The 23,528-nt window shown below is 37.4% G+C and overlaps 1 protein-coding gene across 1 annotated transcript in view; it reads left to right on the top strand.

The window, feature by feature from the left end:
- LOC127948770 (catenin alpha-2-like) overlaps positions 1-23,528 on the top strand; it is a 403,027-nt gene that overhangs the window by 315,406 nt on the left and 64,093 nt on the right. Inside the window, exon 9 of the mRNA XM_052545461.1 lies at positions 5,379-5,531. Coding sequence (XP_052401421.1) covers positions 5,379-5,531 — 153 coding nt within the window. The remainder of the gene's footprint in view (positions 1-5,378; positions 5,532-23,528) is intronic.

The following is a 23,528-nucleotide window of genomic DNA, read 5'->3' as shown; positions in this document are numbered from 1 at the left end:
CCGTTTTTCCTTATAAAAAGCTCTGCACTGCACCGCAGTCGAGGCTGAAGTCAGTGGGCAATGCATTAATGCAGGCAGTGGGACTCAGGCAGGAAGTACAGCGGTTCTACTCACTGATAAAGTCCTCAGTAGGCCCTCGTGATCAGGGATCAGGGTACAGTGGTACCTCAGTCTGTCAAAGTGGAAGATGATAACAGAAGCAGTTGATAAACCCTGGTGCACACCGGCTCTTCTGCCGCTCTCATCAACAGTCTAGAAACACCTTCCCACAGCCTGTCTTCTCTGCTTTCTTATTTCTATTTTAAAAAATCGTCAATTGTCACACTGCCACGGTGTCCATAGCATCCGCTCATAGATGTGTGCATTGACTCAAGTGTTAAGTGATTCTCTGTGAGAGATGGAACCTATCTGTTAAGTGAATGCTGTTATGTGGAATATGTTATGTAAGAAACTGCTTTTTATTTAGACTCAGTACTCCCTTTAGAGATTAAGACCTTTCTTATAATACATTGTATCTTGTATGCATATACAATCTCAATGAGCGGTAGAAATTTGAAACCTTCACTTGACGTCAAACATCGATTATTGTTTTGGATAAAGTGTTGTGCGTTCATGGCTGAATCATGTCTTGCCCTACAATCTGTTGAAGTTTAGTGGTGATACTATATTTAATTCCAGGTACATAAAACTAAATAAATAATGAAAGTCTAATTTAATGATTTATTTGATTATTGGGACCCACTTTATATTAAGTGGCCTTTAACTACTAAGTACTTACATTTTAATTAATAATTTAGTACAATGTACTTATTGTGTACATACATGTTTTTACATTGTACTTATATTTAAAAAAAAAAAAAAACTACATGTAATTACATCTGTATTTAATTTCTGTAATTACATTTATAATTACACTGTTGACCCATACCTTAAAATTAACCCACCCTTAAACTTACCCATACCTCCAACCCTCTCCCTAACCTTACCCCTATCCCACCTCAATAGCAGCAACAGTGTTTTACAATACAATATGAACACAATAAGTACATTGTACTTATTTTTTATTTATTTTTTGTAAGTACATAGTAGTTAAGGCCGCCTAATATAAAGTGGGACTGATTATGTCTGTGTTACACTGCAATCCTGCAATGACAAGAAACATTCACATTAAGTTCCTAAATTCATAATATCTTTAATATAGTTATTCATCAAAGGGGCTTCCTCAGACAGCATGCAGGAATGTACCTTTCAGTTTGGCCAGGAGCAAAAACATTTAAATCAATGCTAAAGCTTTAACCTAAATGCCATCTCTCCAGAGCAAGAAAATCATTTCTCTGGCTTCCTCTACTCTGCCCTAAGACCTCTGCGGTGATCATTGAAGGGGAGGGAGCTTTGCTATCAGACTCATTTACAGACATGACAGGAAGATCAAACAGCACATCTCCACCCCTATCCTCTCCAGATGTCATTGTTAATGCTAAATCAGTGCTGTTTCTTCATTCTGATTTGTATTGGCTGCCTTTTCTGCTAACCAGGTACAGGAGCATGTTTATCCTGTGATTGCCCTTGACATTTTAATAAGAAACGTCGAGCCCTTGACCAAAAGCTTCTGCGGGGAAACCAAATTCTAAGACTGACAGACAAAGTTGAAGCCACTGATGAATGTATTTTGCCACATTCGGTTGTTTTCCATGATTGTTAAATCAAAATGTTACTGTTGTAAAACAGGAATAATACCAAGTTTTTCAGAAATTAATTGTAAAAATTGGTGGCGTGTGGAAATAAATCAACAGCGTAATGGACTGCTTTCGTTTTCTCAGATTAAAAAATCAAACATCTTTCAGCTTTGTTCTGAGCCCTAGAGTGAGTAAATTAGAGAATATCTCGATATGAATATGCCAATTTGACTTTGATTTTTCATTTTTTCATGTTGCAGCAGGTGGTTAATCCTTAAAAATACACGTTCATGTTTGTAAGCTAAATTAGCAAACGCAAACAAATCTCATTTCTTAAACACCCCCACCCACCCCGCATTTACAACATTAAATGATTTATCTTTTGGCTTGGCTAAGTGCATGCTTTCTTCCTTATTTTGTATTTGTTTCTGTCTGAATTTGACTTGATTGAGTTTGCTATGCTGATTTTTTACCTGCACTTCAGTGCCATATAGATGAAAAGAACAAAGGATTAAGAATTGGGAAAAGAGGCAGAAAGACAGAAAGGGGAAGATGACAGGTAGGATCACAAGATTTCCATTTGTTCAGTCCCTCTGAGCAATTTAAAGCAAAACACTTCCTCTCCTCAGTGTTTCCAATTTTTGGCTTGCTGTTTTTGTAGTCTGCGAGGAGTTGGCGGAGCACTCCATTCGTCAAGCTTTTTTTCCAATTTAGTCCTGAGATTACACGACTATAACTTCAGTTCCTTCTTTGAAAAAAGACATTAAACATGAGGGGCTTCACTGTGGGCTATACTTGTTGTCTTGCCGGTGCTTAGCTATGCTATTGGAACATTTAACAAGTTTTTTCGAGTGAGGGAATACCGTGTTTAATTTAACATGTTGCCACATTTGTAACATGTAGTATATTAAATAAAGGTTTAAAAGTCTGCAACCTGAAAATGAGATTTTCCCAGTAAACAGAAATTAATCTCACTGGCATAATGAAGATGCAAAGGGAACTGACCCTAAAACGCCATGGTCGATGTCGAAGGAAAATAATTATGGCTTAAATAATCTTAATAAAAAAACAGAGGACAGATCACTTGCTCCCAAGCTCTGTGAGAACTGGAAAAAGGAAAAAGAAAAAAAAAAAATATTAAGAAGGGGTGTGGGAAATGAAATGGCGTCAGACTGAGTCCCAGTTTAGGATTATTAATATGTTCAAATACTAGTACGGTACTGGTCTTTTTTTAATGTAGTTCATTTTTTTTTTTTTTTACACACAACGTGACTCGTGTGAACTCTAGTGCATCTTTAGTTTTTTTAGGCAGTACAAGCTGAAAAATTATACACTTTGGTCACTATATTTCAGTTTCATTTTCCCTGGGGTTGCACCCAAACCATTAAGAAGACAAGCACACATCCTTTACCAGAGGTTATTAGAGACAAGGCGCTAAGGTTCATTAAAACATTTCAATTAAATCATCGGCACACAGGGAGAAGGATCATTACCTACAGAGTGTGCTCTGTTTTCTGAATTTCATGCTCAGGTGGCCAAGAACTCCTCCACTGAGTGCTGCACATTGATTGAAAAGATGACGTCCTCGTGCTTGGCTCTGGTTTTAATGGCCTGTTCAAAAGCCCAGCGTGGCCTTAAACTTCCTTACATGCCAAAAACAGGAGTCATATTTTACACTTTTGTTGCAGCTATTGACTTAGTCAAGGTTTCTTGCATCAAAAACATACTTTTCTTTTACCACAAAATTTGGGACATTTTTCATCTGACTTTTTTTTTTCTTTAACACATTAAACTAGCTTTACCAAAAGCTACCAATATTCCCTTTTCAGAGGTTCACTTGATGGTTACTGATGTGTAAATGCAACCCATACAACCACAAATATTTCATTTTTTTTTGAAGATTTATTAAGATTTTTTTTTTTTACTGAGAAACAGAAAATCCTGTTTTCTGTGACAAGTCCCCTTTAAGGGCATCTCAAATCTCAAGTTTCTTGCTAGTGATGGATTATGCATCCCCTTTAGCCATAATTTATCATTACTGTCTGCCCACCATGGCCTGGCACAGGTTTTTTAATTGGTTAAGATATGTGCATGCCTGAATGATAATTATTGCTTGTTAGGAGTGTTTCCTATCATCCATTAGAGGACATGTGTCATGGGAATCTACCTACTGCCCCATTAGAAAGGCCCCCAATGTATTCTCTGCATATAATTGTGAATATTGCTGATGATGTGTTTCTTGTACTAAAATCGGCAATTATATAACAGATAAGGATGTGCCCGAATCTGAATCTGGTATTCGTAAAGGTCATGATGTGTACTACGGTGTATGAAAAAAAAAATCTTGGGAGCCATAATTGTTATGCAGGACATTGAAATCATGCGCATTGGCTTCTTTCTCCCACTTTCGAGATTTGCATTCACACGTAGCCCACTCTACTATGGATTGGCACTACTTACCACACATTTCACAAGATTAGATGTTTGTCAGTGGTGCTCAGGATGTGCAAGCCATTCGCCATCGTCCTATCAGTCATCTCTTCTTACCTCTCTCTGTTTACGTGGTAAGTGAAATGTTATGTACTGTTATGTAAAAGGCAACCACTACCAAGCGGCTAACCATGATCCTTTAGTGGTTCCATACACGCACTATTCGTTTTCCATGCCTTTGTGAATACGGATTCGCTATTCGGGCACATCCCTAATAACAGTGATTGTATACCTACAGCATGTTTTATATGAACCCTAGTAATCTTATTAATAATCACATATTCTGTTTCAAGAGATATCTTAAGCTTTTCTCTTACCTTGAGGCAAAATGCAGGTTTGTGTATTTTAGGATGAAATGAAACTGGCTTATGCTCAGGGCTAGTGACCTAAAGGTTGCTAGCTTGATCATTGCAATTAGCAAGCCATGAGCTTTTAGCAATGTGCCCCTAAGCAAGGCACTTAACCTCAAGTTGCTTACTATTCCTTCCTTGCCTGCTACTACTTCTTTTTTTTAAGGCATTGAAGAATTTGCACTTTTGCTCTCTTGAACTACAACATGCCTAATATAATTGTGTACTCTTTTATTTAACAACTATTTTCTTCATTATAATTTAGTAGTCACCTTAGGTACTTTTTTTTAAGGGATTGTTCACCCCAAAAAAGAAAATTCTGTCATTAATTACACTCTTGTCATTCCAAACCAATGTCATTCCAATGAGTTGATGGTAAGCATTTAATGACATCATTTTCATTTTTGAGTGAACTATCCCTTCAAGGCCTCTTTTGTTTGGAATTTTGCCTTTAGACATATGCGACTCTGTTAATTGATTCAAAACTTGTGTACTCCATAAGGAAGATGGCAGATTTCAAATCACACACTTCCAGGGGAAAACTGCCATTTAGATGGATGTGAATGGTGCCTTTTTCCAGGTATTACAGGCTCTCTTGAAGCATCTCAAGTAAATAGTGTTTACATAACGGTGTGTTGGCACTAATGCACCTAAAAACGTGCCTTCTGTTCAGTTCCGTTGTACTAAATCTAGCTGTTTTTAACACTAGAACACCCAGTTCTACATTAGAAAATATGTTTTAAACCTGGAGTTTGCCACTTGTAAATGCTCTACAGTCAGAGCTCCAAGTACAAGTTCAAGTGCTGGACAGTTTATGTAGGACATGAGCTGATCCCTGCTCTCTCTGTCTCTTTTTTTCTAGCTAAGGAAGGCTGTTATGGACCACATATCTGACTCTTTCCTGGAGACCAACGTTCCTCTGCTGGTGCTGATAGAGGCGGCCAAGAGCGGTAACGAGAAAGAGGTTAAGGAGTATGCGCAGGTCTTCCGCGAACACGCCAACAAGCTGGTGGAGGTGAGTAACACATAACACTCCCTCACTCAACTCCCTCATCACATTCAGCCCTTAGCAGATGATTCTTATCTGGAGCACCACGGGCCACTATCAGTCAGAGCACGAGGTGGCCTTTAGGAAGTCATCCGCCAAGCCAAGGCAATTTAATCCAGGAATATTGTGCAGTGGAGCTCAATTCTGTAATGACAAATTTGTGTTTGATAACATGGATTCGGATCACAGAGGGGGAATGACACCAGGGAATGGCTTCAACATTTTCTTTTTTCCTCTTTAATATCTCTCGTGTCTCGACTTCAAAGATGCATTTCATTCCCATTATCAAAGAGCAGTATGGCGACTGAGGTAAAGCGGCTGAATGGGAAAGAGACGCTTATCTGAAGGTTGGTGTTAAAGGTTGATATGTCAAAAATGCAAAAGGGCACATATCTTATACTGAACTGAACTTTTCGAAAGCGGTAGAGGATCACTTCTGAGTAAAACAGTTAAATCCTGACGTGGTCTCACGCTTGCTTTTGCTCAATATATAGACTTTAGCACAAACACGTATGAGTGCACACATTTCCCTGGCTATATACAAGGGGGCATACACCACAGTTTTATTTCACATTTTACAAAAGAGTGAGATATTCTGTTTTCTGTTTAAAGAAGATCTGCTTTTGACTCTTAAATACTGAGTTCAGCACTCAATTTTAAGCATGGCATCAATAATGTTAAACAGTTGGGCTGGTCCGAATAGCATTTTTTTGAGCCTCAAAGCTTCGGTAGCAATCAACACCGAATATTTGAAGCTTCGGAGGGTGGGGCTGAACATATTCTTCTCTCTAATGAAGGCAGGAATCACTGTGTGTTTGTCTGTTTGCATTTATATTATGTTGAAAACCGTTCATCCAATTGACTTCACGCATGGTGCGCGTCTTGCTGCGGACCCAGTGTTGCATTTTGGTGCAATATGGACATGCTACATGTTCAGAATTAATCAACTTTTAATAAACTACAGAACTACTGTTAAAAGCAATACTTTTAATATAGACAAATTATTATTAGGCTGGGCTACTGTACGTTTTTATGGCTGCCATATTTGCAAGTATTTTACAAGCTAATTAAGTGCACGTTTTTATCATGTGTAAAATAAAGGATATAAGCAGCTCATTGTTTTTTTTTTGTTTTTTACCCTAACGATATGCTGTAGTACTCGGGTGATTTTTCTTGATGCGCTGTAGTGGTAGGCCAGTTTCAAATCGCATATCTGGCACACTGGGTTTGTCTTGTCCTCACTCAATTTAAAGTCCTCCCAGCTGAGGTCTTCGAAATGTATATCTTCTCTTCCAGGTGGACTGAATCATGATGTTCATGACATTCACTCATGGGCGATTCATAAGCCTCTTTTCCACTATCGGGCTGAACGGTTCTCTTTGCTTAACTGTTCCATTCCATGCTGATCTGGGCCAGTCAGCACGGATACGGTTTCACTTTTCACCGTGGTGCTTAAATGGAACTATTTGGAATGCAATACAAATGCATCAGTCGTTGCCTTGGTTGTGTAATATAAATAGCGATATGGACAATGATCAGATATTTCTGTTTTTCGGAGTCCTTTTTTATCAGAAATTTACTTTGTTCGAGTACAGAAAAAAAAGACAACTCTTGACATGAAAAATAAAATAAACAGAAGGAGACAACCGGTATAATATCAATAAGGACAAATGTTTCCGGCAAAGACCAGACTTTCCAGACATTTTTTTCTTTTTTATATTGAATGAGGCTGTGACGAGTGGGGTAGGGACAAGAGCCGTGGGAAAGGAGCGACGCCGGAATCATACAAAAGAAGGATACAAAAGAGGAGCGACGACAGTGAATGACGAGAGAGGACCATGCATGGATTTTTTTTTTTTGTGTTTTGTTTTTGTTTGTGTGCGGCAGTTGTCCGCGAGGGGCTGACGTGCTGTTTTGAGTTTATTTGGTTATTAAAGTTTTCATTTAAATGTTCGCCGGTTCCTCCTTCCTCCTTCTCCCCGTGACTGTGAAGTTTTTATGTTGTTACACTGGTGCCTGAACCCTGGAGGAAGGAGGGACGTGCTGCCAAAGATCCCTCGCCACTGTGGTAAATCCGCGGTGCCATCGAGCAGGGCGAGAGTCTGCCACCGTGGACGCTCGAGGCGGTGGGCTGGAGTGAGTTGCCGGGGGGACGGATGAACAGGCTGCCAGCCGTTCCAGATGTGGAGGGATGGCTGCCATCCGTGAGGGAGTGGAGGAAATGGCGCCATTTGCCAAGGGGCCAGAGTGGGGAGGAGCAGGGAATGGGGTGCTCCTGCTGGCTGCCCAAAACCGAAGGAGCCGTCACCGGCCACTGGGCGGTGGAGGAGTGTCGTGCCGTCCACCGAGGGTCATCCAGTGCCCCACCAGGCATCGCGGAAGAGTTCACACAGCTATATTCAAGCGCGAATGAAGACCGTTTTGCGGGGAATGGCAGGTGTTAAAAAAAAGGATTATTCAAATTTCGAATGCCAACCCAACAAACAAATATTAAACTAATCAAATATTCTCGTCCAGCCCTAGTAAACAGTCTGAGAGAATAGTTACCAGTGCTTTTAGACAGAAGGGGACAGTTTTAAGATCAAGTTCGATACTATATTTACTATTAAAGGATACTCCACCCCAAAATTTAATTTTTTGTCGTTCCAAACCCATAAAAGTGTTGTTAGTCTTTGGAATACAATATTTTGGATGAAAAACTGTACACTATTCTGTGTCAGCTGCCACACAAGGATAAGTTTTCTATGTGTATTTACCCTTTGATTTGAAGGAAAACAGTGCATCCTTTGCAGTGCGGCTGACACAGACGAGCCTGCATGCGTTCAGCAGATACTGTGATTAAGTGATTAATGTCAAAATTTTGGGGTGGAGTAACCCTTTAACATGCTTAAATTGGACTTCAAAATATGCATATTATCATACACAATTACCTTCAAATATTTTCTCAAAGATTAATTAATATTACCTAATTGTGTCAATTTGTGTATTTGAAGAAATATTCATGTCAAACATCTGACAAAAGATTTTGATCATAAGTCATCATCGACCTCCACTAATTAATTAATTTAACTGATTCTAAATTTAATTAGTTTATTTACTAACTGATATTACATGGAACTGCGCTAATAAAAACAAATACATTCGTACACACACACACACATGCGGTTACTGAAGAGGACGATTAAAGGAATTTGAATGAAGTCCCAGGAGTCTAGTAACTTTAGTTATTTGTTCTTAGATTGCACCAAGAAAATCACAAAAACAGAGATCTGTCTTATCAGAGATCTGTCTTATCTTTACTGCTTAAGACCAATTTGCAACTATTTCAGCAAGAAATTAGGTTTGTTTGTTTTACTTGTCTGCACTGAAAAGCAGGTTTAGAGTATTTGGAGATTCGCTTGTAGCCTCGTCTCAGGGAATCCTGGCACCTCGGATTGGTTGCAGATCTCTCATTTGGATGACTTCTTTTGGGAAAACCCTCCTGGTGATTGGTTGGTTGCATGGTTAGTAGGAGCTTCAGAAGTTCATCTGATAGTTTCGTTGTTTGCAAGACTTCGAAGATTTCAGGCAGTCACAAAGTTTCAATGGAGTGTTTTGAGTTCTGGATGACAAGAACGCTAGCAGCATGTTGGGATAGGTAGTTCAAGCCATGGTGAAGAAGCAAGCACACTGAATTCGTTTAGACATTGGGGTTTTGTCTGAGCTGATTTGGTCCATCCCACGATGCAATCTTACAATCGACTTGTTGCAAGGCGGAGCATGCATACCTTAACATGATGCTTCAATTTATCACATGGGGAAAAATCTTTGCAGGTTTTGTTTAATAACTTATGTGACGTGTCATACAACACACACTATTCAAAATAACATCTTGAATTCCATTCATTTCAAATATCACGAGCTGAAAAGTTCAGTTCGTAGAAAGAGTCATTAATTATTGATGATTCCTACAGGGAAACTCTTTTGAGTGGATAACAACCTGACAGGACACCGACTCAGGATATTGACATCACATGATTAGTTTATGATTCGTTTTTCTGATGAGTGGGAGTATTTCAGAACAGACGTTCTCTGTTCTGAGTCATATTATCACTTCTCTTAATGCTGACATACTGTAATTAGGTTTTTAGCAACTCTTCTCTTCGACAGGAAACAAGTCCAGACAATTTGAGCATTGTTGGTCCGTAGTTAATCATTAATAGCTTTAAGGCGGCAGATGGGAGAAAGAACAATCTTTTTATTCCTTTGGAAGTAGCCGATCGTGCAGTTTATTTGTGTGTTTGGTTTTGGCTGGTCTTAGCTGGTTAGTAGCTTTTTTTAGTTTTTTTTATTTTTTTTTTATTTTGGTCACTTGCTGATCATGCTAACAACATGCTAGTCACTTTGCTAATCATGGTAAAACGTGCTAGTCACTTGGTAGTCATGCTAGCAACAAGCTATACACTTGTTAAACATGCTAACAACATGCTAGCCACTTGCTAATATTAATAACAACATGCTACAGACATGCTAGTCACTTGTTAATAATGCTAATGACATGCACCACTTTCCTATCATGCTGGAAACATGCTAGTGGCATGCTTGCAACTTGCTAATCATTCTGATGACATGCAAGTCACTTGTTAGTCATGTTAACAACATGTTATTAATGCTAGTCATGTTAGAATCATGCTAGTCACTTGCTAAGCATGCTAACAACGTGCTAGTGACTTTTTTAATCATTGTCACAACATGCCAGTCACTTGCTAATCATGCTAACAACATGGCACAGGCATGCTAGTCACTTGCTAATCATGCTAAGGACATGCTATTCATTTGCTAGTCATGTTAACAACATGCTAGAGACATAAGTCACTTGTTAATCATGCTTGAATATTGCTTGTGACATGCTAGTCACTTTCTTATCATGCTGGAAACATGCTAGTGACATGCTAGCAACTTGCTAATCATGCTGGAAAAATGATAGTGACTTGCTAGCAACTTGCTAATGACATGCTAGTCACTTGCTAGTCATGATACCAACATGCTAGTGACATGATTATCATGCTGGAAACACGTTAATGACATGCTAGCAACTTGCTAATCATGCGACATACTAGTCACTTGCTAATCATGCTAGCAACATGTTAGTATACAATTTATTATATATTTATATATCTTTCTATTTATCTATTTATTTTTTTCTGACAGGTTGCATTGCCTTCAAAACTTATTTAGTTTTAAAGTTTTAAGTAGTTAATTAGTTTCTAATTAGTTAAAAACTGAAAACCCTCAAACTCTAAGCTTTTAAAACTACTTCAAACCTTCTGGATAGGCTTTTCATGCCAACTTAAAGTTTGTCCACAAACTTTACTATCAAATTTTTATGCATTTTGATACATTTTATGACAACTGAAAACTTTTTTTCCTGTTTGTACTTTTTGTGAAAACAGTGATACTTGATGAATAGAAAATTCAAAAGAACATTAAATTGAATGTTTTTGAGCGATATGAAATTGTTCGCCGTCACTTTTGATCAGTTTAATGTGTCCTTGATAAATAAAAATATTCTTAAAAAAAGGAGACGAATAAATATACTATACTAATGTATCCACCTCTTTTCCCTTTGAGAATGTCCCCAAAATGAGTTTTTCAAATAAAACTACATTCCGGGAACATTTTTCTGCAAATTTGTCCCTAAAGCAGGTAGGTTAGGAACCCACACACAGAATTAACCTGAAGGAAGTGCCGTTCCCTGACTTCATCAAATAAAAGGTTCTCTCACTGGTATGATCTCAGAATAAAGAACAGCCAAGCAGCTCATGTCCGTTTTTCCAGCCAATCAATAGTCACTGTTTCCTGTCGGAGTCAAGGAGCCTGATGAAATAGAGGTCATGCGTTGCAGCGCTCTCTCTTTCGTTTTCTCACTTTTTCTTGCAATCAATAGTAACAGAACTGGTACCTGAATATGAATATAGATTACATTTTATTTGTAAAACAATAATCTTGGGAAATGTTACAACAATTTAATCCTGTAAGAAATACAGGTTAGCAAATGTGAGTATGAGGTAGGCTTTATCTCTTCAGAAAGCCATTCTGACATTCACTTAATGGTTAATGTTAATGATTTCATTTTTTTTCTCATATTCACTTCGTAGACTATGAATGACTGCAAGAACATGCGGTTCTATTGTCTATTGTTCTACAATCCTGTAATGCATTGCATTATAAAAGAACTGGCAATTTAAAAGGTTATTCAATTATTTAAAGAAATGTAGCACAGCTGAGATGTGGTTTATTAATGTGAACCTGTTGACACATGTTTGTTGTCTCACTCTCTTTCTGTCTCTCTCTGGCACACACAGACAGACACACACAATCACACATACTTTGGTGTACAAAAACACAAACGCATCATCCCACACACATATGTCAGCTGTCAAAGGGAAAGCAGAATAGTGATGTAAACTTTGTTGTTTCACGCAGTGTGACTCAATGACCCGTGCATCTCTTGAAAATCTCTGGAAAATCTCATATAATTTCACTCATATTTACATCCATTTACTGCTTCTGCTGACTTTAGATCATCCTCCACACCGGTTGCTTTTAGCAGATCTGCTTAGGTTTGCTAGCCGTAAGGTTAATAACAATGTGTTTGGCTTTGAAGGTGAAGCATGCCATTTTTTAATGTTAGAATGCTTCCTCATACCTCGGTTTAATGTGCAGAGATGGCTTAAAGGGAGAGTTCATCCGTTATGTTGCTCCAAATGTATGTGCTTTCCTTTCTGTGAAACACAAAATAATATGTTTTGAAAGTGAAAGGTAATGGGCTCCAATGTTGGTTTGCACATTGAAATGTATTATATGAAAAATATTAAACCTTATTCAAAACATTATTCAAAATATATTCTGTGCTCCACAAGAGAAAGCATTGCATATAAGTTTGGAGGTGAATAAACGCTTGGTTATTTGAGTGAACTGTCAACATTTTTGTACGACATTTGTGAGGCAAAAATTTAAGGACTATGATTATGTGGTGCTTTCAACTTTCTGTTAGTTTCAGCCAGTGTTGTAAGACTGGTGTGGATGTTGTATTAGATATTAGAGCATTGATTTTTATCCATTGGGAAGTGATTAGTCTTAGACTTAGAGTATGTGCCAGTGTATTGTTGATTAAAGATTACAAAGACAAACTTTAAGCAAAACATTAACCATGTACAAAATTAGATTTCCTAGTGATTCTTGTAAGAACTTGTTAAATATTTAAGTTGGAAAAAAGTAAGATCCAAAGATCACATCATCAGAAAAATTAGACATCATTATTTATTTATTTGTTTATTTATTTCTAGAACTGTACTAGGGCTTTTTTCAGGTTCACATTCACTGCTTTCAGACACTGACCCTTTAGCATAAAAGCAATCTAAAACAAAATCTGCAAATATAATGTGTGGATTTACCCTTTTGAAGAAAAACAAGTAAAATGTCAAAGCCGCCTCTCACCAGGACCCCGTCAGGTTTGTCTCAAAGCCCCTTAAAGGTCATAGGTCACGATCAATAATTGTGTGTGACTGTGGCACATTATCATTGAACAGTTGCTATGTTACATGATATTTTTATCACATAGGTTTCTGTGTTCAAGAAGGAAACACTGTCATTTAGTGGTTAACGCGAGTGTCTGAACATCTTGAAAATACTTTCCTCCCTGATACGAATTGAAAAAAGAAATGGAAAAAAAATGACCCTGCTAATTACCAGACTTATTCTTTTTTGGCCTTGAAATAGAAGTAGCATGAAAAAGAACGAGTGAAAGAAAGAGATAGCTTTCCATGCCTAAGGCAGTGCTGCCATAGCTAGCAGACCTTGTGTGTGGGTGTAGAGAAATATTTATGATGTGAGTATGGTGACCTTAATTAGCAGAGATTGCATTAGAGAATGGACTTGTGTTAATAAAGCGAGGGGACTGGCGTTTTGCTCTCTTGTGTCCCGCTCTCTCCCTCTTCGTCTTACCACCTGTGACATCACAGCTTGAGAAATGAAAATCATCTCTCTAACTGCCGAAGGTTGATTAGCAGTAAAGAAATAGAAACCTAAGCAAGAAGACCAGCTAACGCTTTCATTAGCTTTTTATGCTGATTCTACATCATTTGTTGTTTCTTCTTCAATACTGAAACACACTTTCATACGGAAATGTTACTATAAAAAAGGAAGGGACAGTATATGACAAATGTGTCCTAGTATGATGTCCCATACTTGGAATTTGTATCTAAATACTATCTTAATGATTATTTTTCTAATTTAGTAGGTTTAGGGTCTAAAATATTTATTTAATAGTGGAGTTATATAGATAATAAATCAAGAATTATTATGACTGTACATTTATCCACCTTATTTGTTTATTAATATTATTATAATATAGTTATATTAACACACACACACACACACACACAATCATTTGTAAATACTATCTTGCCAAGACTGTCTACTGCATGATAGTGAGATGAGAATGAGAATGTTGCCATTATATGAGTACTATAAAAAAAAAGCATGCCTCAAATCAAAGATGAAGGCCAACTTCTGAATGGCTGGCAGAAAATTGGATTGTAATAAAAGTGTGTTTCTCAGCTGCCCCTAATCACAAGAAGGATGAATGCATCATAGCTATACCAATCACTGCAATCTGACTTTTATACATTATTTTATTGATGTCCTTCCCATAATTCTCTTGTGCTTATTAACATGGACTTTTAACGAAACATTAACATGCTTTAATTCATTATTAAAAGACAGGTTATAAAGAGTCCCATTCAAGTCGAGATATATGGAATATGTTTAGGTTTATAGAGGTAAGAAAGGCTGATTGGAAGGTGAAGGCTGCAAGGATGTTATTGTCCATCACGATTCAAACAGTGGAACAACTTTGGTCCTTCATTCAGGCTCTTGGCCGCCAACAAACCCTTTAAACCAGCCTGACTATGTTCTACATCCTTGAGGCTTTTCTTCAAAGTTTGCAACTTGTTTTCTTGTTCTGCTCCCTATTCTTTTTCATTAAACTCATGGTTGTGTTCAGTCAATTGCTAACCTGTCCTTCTACCACTTCTGAGGATGGTACATGTTTTTGTCTGCATCCCATGTTCTTCAGAGACTGCAGTTTTTAATGTATTTGTTGTAGACTATTTGGTGGTAACCAAATTTGTCAGTTACCGGCTCTTGTGAAGCTCTTGAGCAAGATATTAAACCTCCGGGTGATCTGCAAATGTTCCGTAGGTTGCTTTTGTGAGGGGAAAAAATTGGCTGCTAAATGATTAGCAAGTTACATCACTCCTCCCTCTGAGCTTTGAGCGTTGTGTACAGTCACAGAAGTCTCTTTGTTGTCTTCATAATACAGAAAAAATGAAGTCCTGACCTGCATCTGTTTGCACTTAAATCTCCATAACCTACTTTTTCAGCTATCTGGCTCACTAGGGATGCTATCCTAAAGAAAGCTTTCAGCCTGGGCTTCAAAAGGTCTCTGCTCTCAGGTCTCGGTAACAAAACTCCCCAATGACATTCCCTGCGGATGACGCCACACGCAGTTGTGCTTTTCCTCATTAGTTTGACGTCTAAACATCCCTTGTTTTATCTGTAATCTGTTTGTATTCCCTCCCATGATAACATTTTATCCTCCTGTAAAGCTTTTGTTTGCATACATTTGAATATGATCTTTTATGGATCACTCATTTTATGTTCCGCTTTGTCTTGTCTTTGTGCCAGCTTTTATTCTGAGTTTTGTGTTTGCATTTTTCATTACTATGTGAATACTTCATAATTATTGTCTTATTTTGATCCCCACCTCTCTGCGGAGAATTCTTAGCATTTTATGTTCCTTTTGAAGAAAAACAAAAACTGAGCTTTAGAACCAAATTCTTGCAGCTGTATCTAAAATGCAGTTATTTATTGGAGTAACCAAAAGGCAGTGTTAACTAGCAAACCGCTTGCTTCATCGATTCAAATGTGCTTTGTAATTTCTTAGAGCCGTGATTGTTCAGACATTGAGTATTATAATATAAGTGCTTTGTTCTAATTAGTGCTTTAATGACTTAGATAATCCTTTGCATATTTTATTCATATTCATTTAATTATAACAAATGAATTGAAATTCGATTAATGTAAAACAGTAGTTTTAATTCATTGCTAGCTGGATAGATTACTGAACTTCCTAGTAGCATCTAAACGTAGAAAAAAAAAAAAAAAACTGTTAATGGAAGTTCACTGTATTTAAAGTACTACATTATGGCCATTGAGACTGTAGGGTCAGTTATGGTTAGGTTTATAGATTTTTGTTGAATTTCTGTAGGTGTGTGAAAGTTTTTCATTGGGAAAGAAAATTAACTATGGGTTAACAGCTCAACATTTTTTTTTTTTTTTTTTTTTTTTTATGTAACATCGTATTTCATCATCTCATCAAATCTTCTGACCAATCAAATGCTCTCTAGAATCCAAAGCGCCCACCCCCCTACACTATAAACAATACAGCCTGATGCTGTGGCTGAGATCGGTCACTTTTTCACCGTGTAGTATTTCCGGGGCAGTGAATGTGCACAATGTTATGATAGGGAATGATTCAGAGAGTGTAAATATGCTTTCAATTGGGGCAAATGAGGTCTGGCCACACATTGTGTCATGCGAACCGCTGGAGTGTGCACAGTCTGAGCCGGACTTAGTTTCTGAATTCATGCATCTGAGTATGTGAGCAGAGCGCGGAGTGGAGCAGTGTGATTTTGACTCGAGCGAGGAGCTGATTTTTAAAAAGTAGGCGCGTTGTGGTTTTCTCTCGCTTCAGGAGCGCTCCACCACTGCTCCATTACGAGTACAATTCATGCCAACGACTCGTAATTTAACTGCATATTTAGCTAGAATTCACATGTTAATCATTTAGCTAGCTTTATAGAGAGGGATCCCTAAAATCAGAAAGAATGTGAAGGCTATGGAATTGAGCGGGAAGTTATAACGTTTAGTTCTCAAGGAATTAGTTAGTTCCTTTTAGATATAGCCTATATATTTTCAGCTGAAAGCTTGATTTAAACAAGTACTACAACACTTATTCAAGCTCTCTCAATAATGCATTCAAACGGATATAATCTTACACTGATACTTCATCTGTATCCGATTTCGAATGAGCAGAAACCTGTAAGAAATGCATCGATCCGTAGATAAAATAACTGACAAAAATGTTTCATCACAAACAAAATTTGCTCCGCAAAAAGCGGCAATTATACCTTTTAATGCTGACTTATGTTATTAGCTTGTCATTTTGTAGGAAAACAGTTTGCACACTAGTGTTCCAATAAGCCATTTTGAAACTGTTAGTTAATTTATTTTTTTAATATACGTTTTAAACAGAAGTTGAACTGTGGTTCAAACATGCTGAAGTGAATTACTTCAGATGCGGAGTGTTGTTTCTGATATCGGTGAGCGTGGAGTGGAGCGCGGAGTGGAGCGAGCAGCAGGAAATGGGGAACCTGGAGCAGAGTGATTATTAAATTCTTAGAACGCGGAGGGAAAATTGTTCATGCTCCACTCCACTCACATACTCTGGTCCAAATATTCAAATGAGCTGTGTTTTTCTGATATTTTTTTATTTCAGGAAACTAAAGGCCATTGTCTTGTGTATTGCGAGTCACCTTACCAACATAGCTCTGGTCTTTTCAGGTCACCTTAATCTGGAACAGCTCTCCTTCCTTTATATTCAGGGCAAACAGCGCCCATATCTCTTGTAGAGTGTGACTTTAAGTGCCACTCCAGTTCATGAAGTCGCATAGACTTGAATTTAAAGCACCGACCTTCCCGATGAGATGAAGGGTGAAAGGCTGCCGCCTTTAATGATTATGCAGAATCAATATCGACCTAAATGTAACCAATATTGAATCGGCCTTCAGGCCTTCATGATTTCAAATGCATTGCTGCAGCCTGTAAATATTATTCTGCAGGAAAGCGTGGCCATGCTGCATTAAAAGGTGTGCCGAACACGATAGATGGCTATTGGAACAAGTCTATTTTGTGGTGACCCAGACCTTTGGACTGGCGTAATCCCTTCTCAAGCAGAGTTATTGGCCTCTGAGGAAATCTAACGCAGAGGCACCTCCACATTTGGGAGGAGCTACGGACAGATAGATCAGCTTCTCCCTCCTTCACCTTCTCCCTGTAACGCATTACTTTTTGATTTCTACCTCTGCAAGCACCATTTGTCATCACATACTGCCGCATCATGGTGTTGTACACCTGTACTGCAAGGCTGGCCAGTGTCCCCTATCAACTTAGAAAAGTTCATATATAGAGGGGTTTTCAGGTAGCTTTGCGGGTAGGTTTCTTGGAGCATCTTGGAGAGGTTGCACTTTCTATTATTCAGAATATATATATATATATATATATATATATATATATATATATATATATATATATATATATATATATATATATACGTGTGTGTGTGTGTGTGTGTGTGTGTGTGTGTTGAAAAATAAAAAATGCAACCTCTCCAAGATGGTTCAAGAAACCTACCTGCAGCTTCCTAAAAAAAAAAAACTCTGCAAGCGTATCAAGGGCAAAAGCTGTTTTACACTCAAACGATGGTCACAGTACTGATTTGCATGTAAGTTTCTTGAAGTGTCTTGCAGGACGTTGCCACAGTTCTTCTTGATAAAGTCTCAGTTTGTTCTGTTTCTTCATGTTATTCCAGACAGACTGAATGATTATGTGATCAGATCTCTGCATGGAGAACTGGCTGTTGTCAGACTCCTTTTGCAAAAAAAAAAAAAATAATAATTCACTGGATTATTACAATTATTTGCAATAAAACATTATTAAGATGGTGAAAATTAACAGCATTTTCTTGTACTTTTTTTTTTATCAATTTAATTAATTATTGCTAAATATGTTAATTTATTTTAATTTCTTAAATACAGTACTTTCAATGCTGATAATAATGCTTCTTGAGCATCAAATCAGTTAAATGATTACTGAAGGACTTTTATATTATTTAAAATTAACATTTGCTCTTTACAAATGCAGAATGTGACATTATTGTATGACGATGGACTGTCTTAACTAAGCAAATTGCCCAGTCATGACTGATTTTGCTTGTGCTAATGTATGTATAAAGGTGATTAAAACAAGGCAGGAGCGAATCAATAGCCTGATTGGATCATTGGATAATTTGTGGTTAGAGTTACAAGGAACCATTTTATGAGCCACTTTATAGCAAGAATCAGATAAAGCCATAGCATTATAGCAGGTCACTGCTGTGTTTAAAGTGTCAATACCAGGATTGATGGGGCTCATCTAATCCACAGCTGATAAATTAATGATGCGTATGCTGACTGACTGATATTTCTGGTGATTCTACAGCTGGTCAGCAAAAATTTAATTTGTCAAACAATGGACCATTTCAGTTGTAAATGTATCTTTCTTGGTATACTACTCCCTATAATAAATCTTCTTAATAAGAAATCCACAATAATGCATGTTTGAGTTTTTCAAACACTTAATATAAAGGGTTGAAATGAATGAACGTAAATGAGAGCATCGTCTTATAATGCTGTGCTTACTAACTTTTGTATTCATTTTGTAATGCAATACAAACCATTTTTTATATATATATTTTTCCTAATAATATGTGAAAAAAACATAATATGTTTTTATTTAAAATGTATGTAGAAAATAACTACTGTTAGTGCTGTTGCATTTGCAACTGTTCAAATAATGTTACAACATATATTTTTTGTTTGTAAAGTGTTAGTAAATTATAGTTATATATTGACAGCTCTGAAAAGAGAAAATACCATAAATGCAATCTCCAGATCAATATATCTGTAAGATGTGAGTTGGGATATGTGTGTTATTTATTTAAATGTTTATGTGTTTATTTAGTTATTTATGCAAGGCTTACCAGTATTGTTAATTTATTTAATATTGATAAAATAAGGCATCATTCTATCATGACATCACAAGCCATCCATCCCGGCTTAAAAAGTTCTTCTAGTGTCAGTAGTTTGAGCGAAGGTGAAACATTTATCACTAAAATAAGTAAAGTACCTGCTGTGGGACAAATGATCTTGGGAAGTCATTTTTCTGAGCGAGAAGGAAGTTGCTATAATTATTTTTTCCCTCCATATGGCAGTTCCCCTGTCCATAGTCTCTTGCCTTAGACAGACTTTAGTGAGATCAGAGATGGCGCCAGATGCACTTGTTTGCACGGGTTAATCTCCGGTAATTGAATATCTCGGGCAATCGGACAATCTAAAGCTGTCCAATTTCAACTTTTACTGCTCGGGGCCAGGCTGGCCATGTTAAAAAGAAAGAAAAATAACATTAGAGGGAATCAGAATGCCGGTCTGTGGAATTAGCTTATCATATCCAATTGAAAACACTGTAAATGCCGCTTAGCTGGCTGTTCCCCTGCGGGTAGTTAGCGAGGAGAGGACAGAGGAGGACATCTAATGCTGCAGATGTCAGTGTGCGGGAACAATGGGGAGTTTTTGTTCTGTATTATAGGGTTTTCATCAGCATCCACCCACCTCTGATTAAGTGTGTGATTTGACAGTACCTTCTGATTGTCCCAATGATGAGCACTTGTCAGGGTCGAATGGAGACTTACCGGCAGTGTAGCATCTAAAATATATACATGCTTGAATAGTTTAATATACACTTTGTGCAGGCTTTGTGAGAGAAGTTGTTATTTGATGGTTGTCAAATACAAGTAGTTCTCTGTAAAATCTATGTTTGCTCTCCTTGAATATATCCTATCAGTTAAAGGTGTGCCACAACTTTTCACTTTGGTTTCCAGCGCATTTTTTGAATTTGTAGCACTAGGTAACAACATAGCTTTTGAAAGCTGAAGATGTGGATGTTTGTCCGTGGCTGGAATCCAGGAATTGTGGATTCATTAGTCATACTTCTTAACAAAATGTGTATGAATTGATTGATTTTTATTTATTTTTTATATTAAAACCAATGGTCTTTAAATTTAAAATGACAATTATTCAGGACTGCTATTAAACACAGTGATTAATTAGACATTACATTGTGAAATTAGCTGGAAACTAAGGACAGTGATCAACACTGCACTCCAGTACCTTTCATGACAGTGTATGCAAATGTAAACAACTTTCTGAGGCACATACGTCCCTCTCTTGACATTAGCTATAATTTAAGTTAGCTTTGTTATGTGCATCACAAAGCAAGCATTAAAGCAGTCTGTACCTGTCTTCAGCAGAACCTGTGTGCTCTTTTAGCCCAACAATCAGTTCTTCATTCACAATGCTCTACCTAGGGTCCGATTGTGTGTGCCTGTGTGAGAGATATGGCTGAAGGGTGGGTGAAACTGGATGCTAATACGCATGGAATTTATTACCTTACAGATGGACGATTCTCAAGTGTCTGCTACATGATGCTCCATCTCCCATGTGCTATTGGTCTCAAATGAAAGGCTATCTCTATTTCCTCCTACAGGATCCTCTTTGCACATTTCTCTACCAATCTTTGCTCCACCTGCTACCCCCTACATCTGTACAGCTCCATATGCTGTGTCACCAACACTTCACTTCAGCATCGAAAAAAGACAAGAACTCATTATTCTTGCTCTTGTTACTCTGGCTAGGCTCTTTTCAATTTGTTCGGTTGTCTGCAAAAAGGTGAAGAGACACTCATTATAACATAACAATGTTAATTTTAAAGGGAGTCATGCATCAGTTTCAGGGACCCTTTCTAAACCCTATTAATACTACTACTAATAATAATTAAAAAAATGATAAATTAAACTAAATTAGGCAATTACACAGTCTGCTTCATATGATGTTGGTATTAGAATTTTCCAAAGTCGAGCTGGGTCGGTCAGTTTTATAAATTGCCACAGAGAAAACTGTCTGCCAATTGCGATCACGGTATTTCCTGCAGATGATATTGATTGTTAGAAGCATTTCATGAGCACAAATTAATGCACTTCTCTCTACCAAACAAAAGGTTAATGGTTTGCCAAAGAGCAGCGGACACCACAGCGATCTCCACTCTTTTTATCGGGTTGCTGGCATCATGCAGGCTGTGATAAGTAGGTATGTGTGGGTACTGCATTTACAATTCACAACAACGCAGAATATCGCTATTTGTAACACATACACACAAGTCCATTTCCTGCTGGCAGCTTTCCATAGTATTTCTGACACTGCATGATAACAGTTATGCCGCCTCATCGCCAGCTATAAAATCTCATAACGCTCACAATTTGTTCTCTATTTTTCCTCTCCACGGTAGCCATCCAAATCTTGGACACATTAGAAAGTTTTTGTCTCCGTGCCATTTGGAAAGGCTTTCAGGTATCTCAATAGGAGGTGTTGCAAATCATTTTTCTTAGATTCACTTTCTGCCATTCATACGAAGACATCAGGAGAGCCTTTGAACAATGTTTCTGAAGAATTACAGCGCGCTTGGAAAATTAGTTACAGTATGTCTACCCTGTTGCTCTTTATGGTTTTTAGTAATTAGAGCTAATGAAATGACACTTTACCATTATTAGGCCATGTGGATAACAGCGTTGTTTATTAAGAGATCACTGCGCTTCTTAGCACACATCTGCGTCTCCAGTCAGGCCCTTGAAGGGAGAACTTTGAAGCAACTACCTTATTCTTGCAGCGGACGTGATCTGATGATGCGAGCAGGGCAGACTAGGTTGGAGTGGGTGCTTTTTTATTTCATTTATTATTTTTTTCCAAACTTCTATCTGCTTCTGCTGATGAAACATTATCATGAGGTCATGAGCTGAATTCTAAATGTCCGTCTACAGATGGTTCTTCAGGGTCTGGATCTGAATGGCAATCAGCCGAGCTGACAGGCTTCGCTGTCACTTTCAAGTGTGCAAAGATATATGATAGCCGTCTCACAGAAAACATGCAAATATGTCATCATTTCCTGGCTTCACTAACGTTTTTTTTTTAGAAATAGGAAATATAAATACACGGACTAGAGAACTTTTTTTTTTTTCAGAATTATTTGATGAATAAACAGTTCAAAAGAACAGTATTTAAATTGAAATATAATAACATTTATAAATATTAATTTATTAAATAATACCGACCTTAATTCTATCTCTCCTGAGAATTGTATTTATTTATTTATTTGATTGATTGATAGATCCAGAAATTTGATCCTAAAAGAAACTTTAGAAATAAAAGGGACACATATAAATATCTACTCATTTTTATTTGTATATAAAAAAAATAAAAATAAAAAAAAGTCTGAAATCAGTGCAGGAACAACTGTGTTTTATGTAACACAATCAAATCTTTAAAAAATATATATTTTTTTTTTCTTTCTAAAATTATGTACACCGTAGTACTACTGTTACGTTAATGTCGTTTTTTTTTTTTTTTCAGTTTATTTCCATGTTCCTTCCAGTTCCTGTCCTGATTATTTAATGTGTTTCCAGGTGTTCCCCATTTAGTTCTATTGATCCCAGGTGGGTCTCATTAGCTCCCTTATTATTTAATCTTGTGTGTTTTCTCATCCGGTACTGAATGATCATCAATCCGCATGCCCTATGTGTGATTTCTCATGTGCAAATAAAGTCTGTTATTATTTTGAACTCTCCTCCTTCTCCTCTCTCCAATGCAGTAGGCACTGCATGACAGTTACCAGTAAAAAAAAAAAAAAAAAAAAAAAACAATGCAGAGAACAAAACCATTTCCTGGCAACAATGTCATCTGTCTCCAAACTGCAGAAGAGAAAAAACAGTGAAGGCAGTCTCCCTCGAGGCAACATGGGGTTTCTCTTGGGGAAAGTCCTAGTTGTAGCTTGTCCTACATCATCAAAGCCCGGCTTCACATGTAATATTAACAGGATTTCTATCAGAAGTCACTGTGTAAGAGTATTAGAGACAACATTTACTCAACAATGCAGTGGCCATCTTTGTGTGAACAGATAACAAGGACTGACTGGGTTATGGGGATTACTCGATTA

This window comes from Carassius gibelio, chromosome B1 (assembly GCF_023724105.1).
Source record: "Carassius gibelio isolate Cgi1373 ecotype wild population from Czech Republic chromosome B1, carGib1.2-hapl.c, whole genome shotgun sequence".
Lineage (NCBI taxonomy): Eukaryota > Metazoa > Chordata > Actinopteri > Cypriniformes > Cyprinidae > Carassius > Carassius gibelio.
Note: the sequence above shows the minus strand (reverse complement) of the source record. Positions and strands in the feature narration are given on the sequence as shown.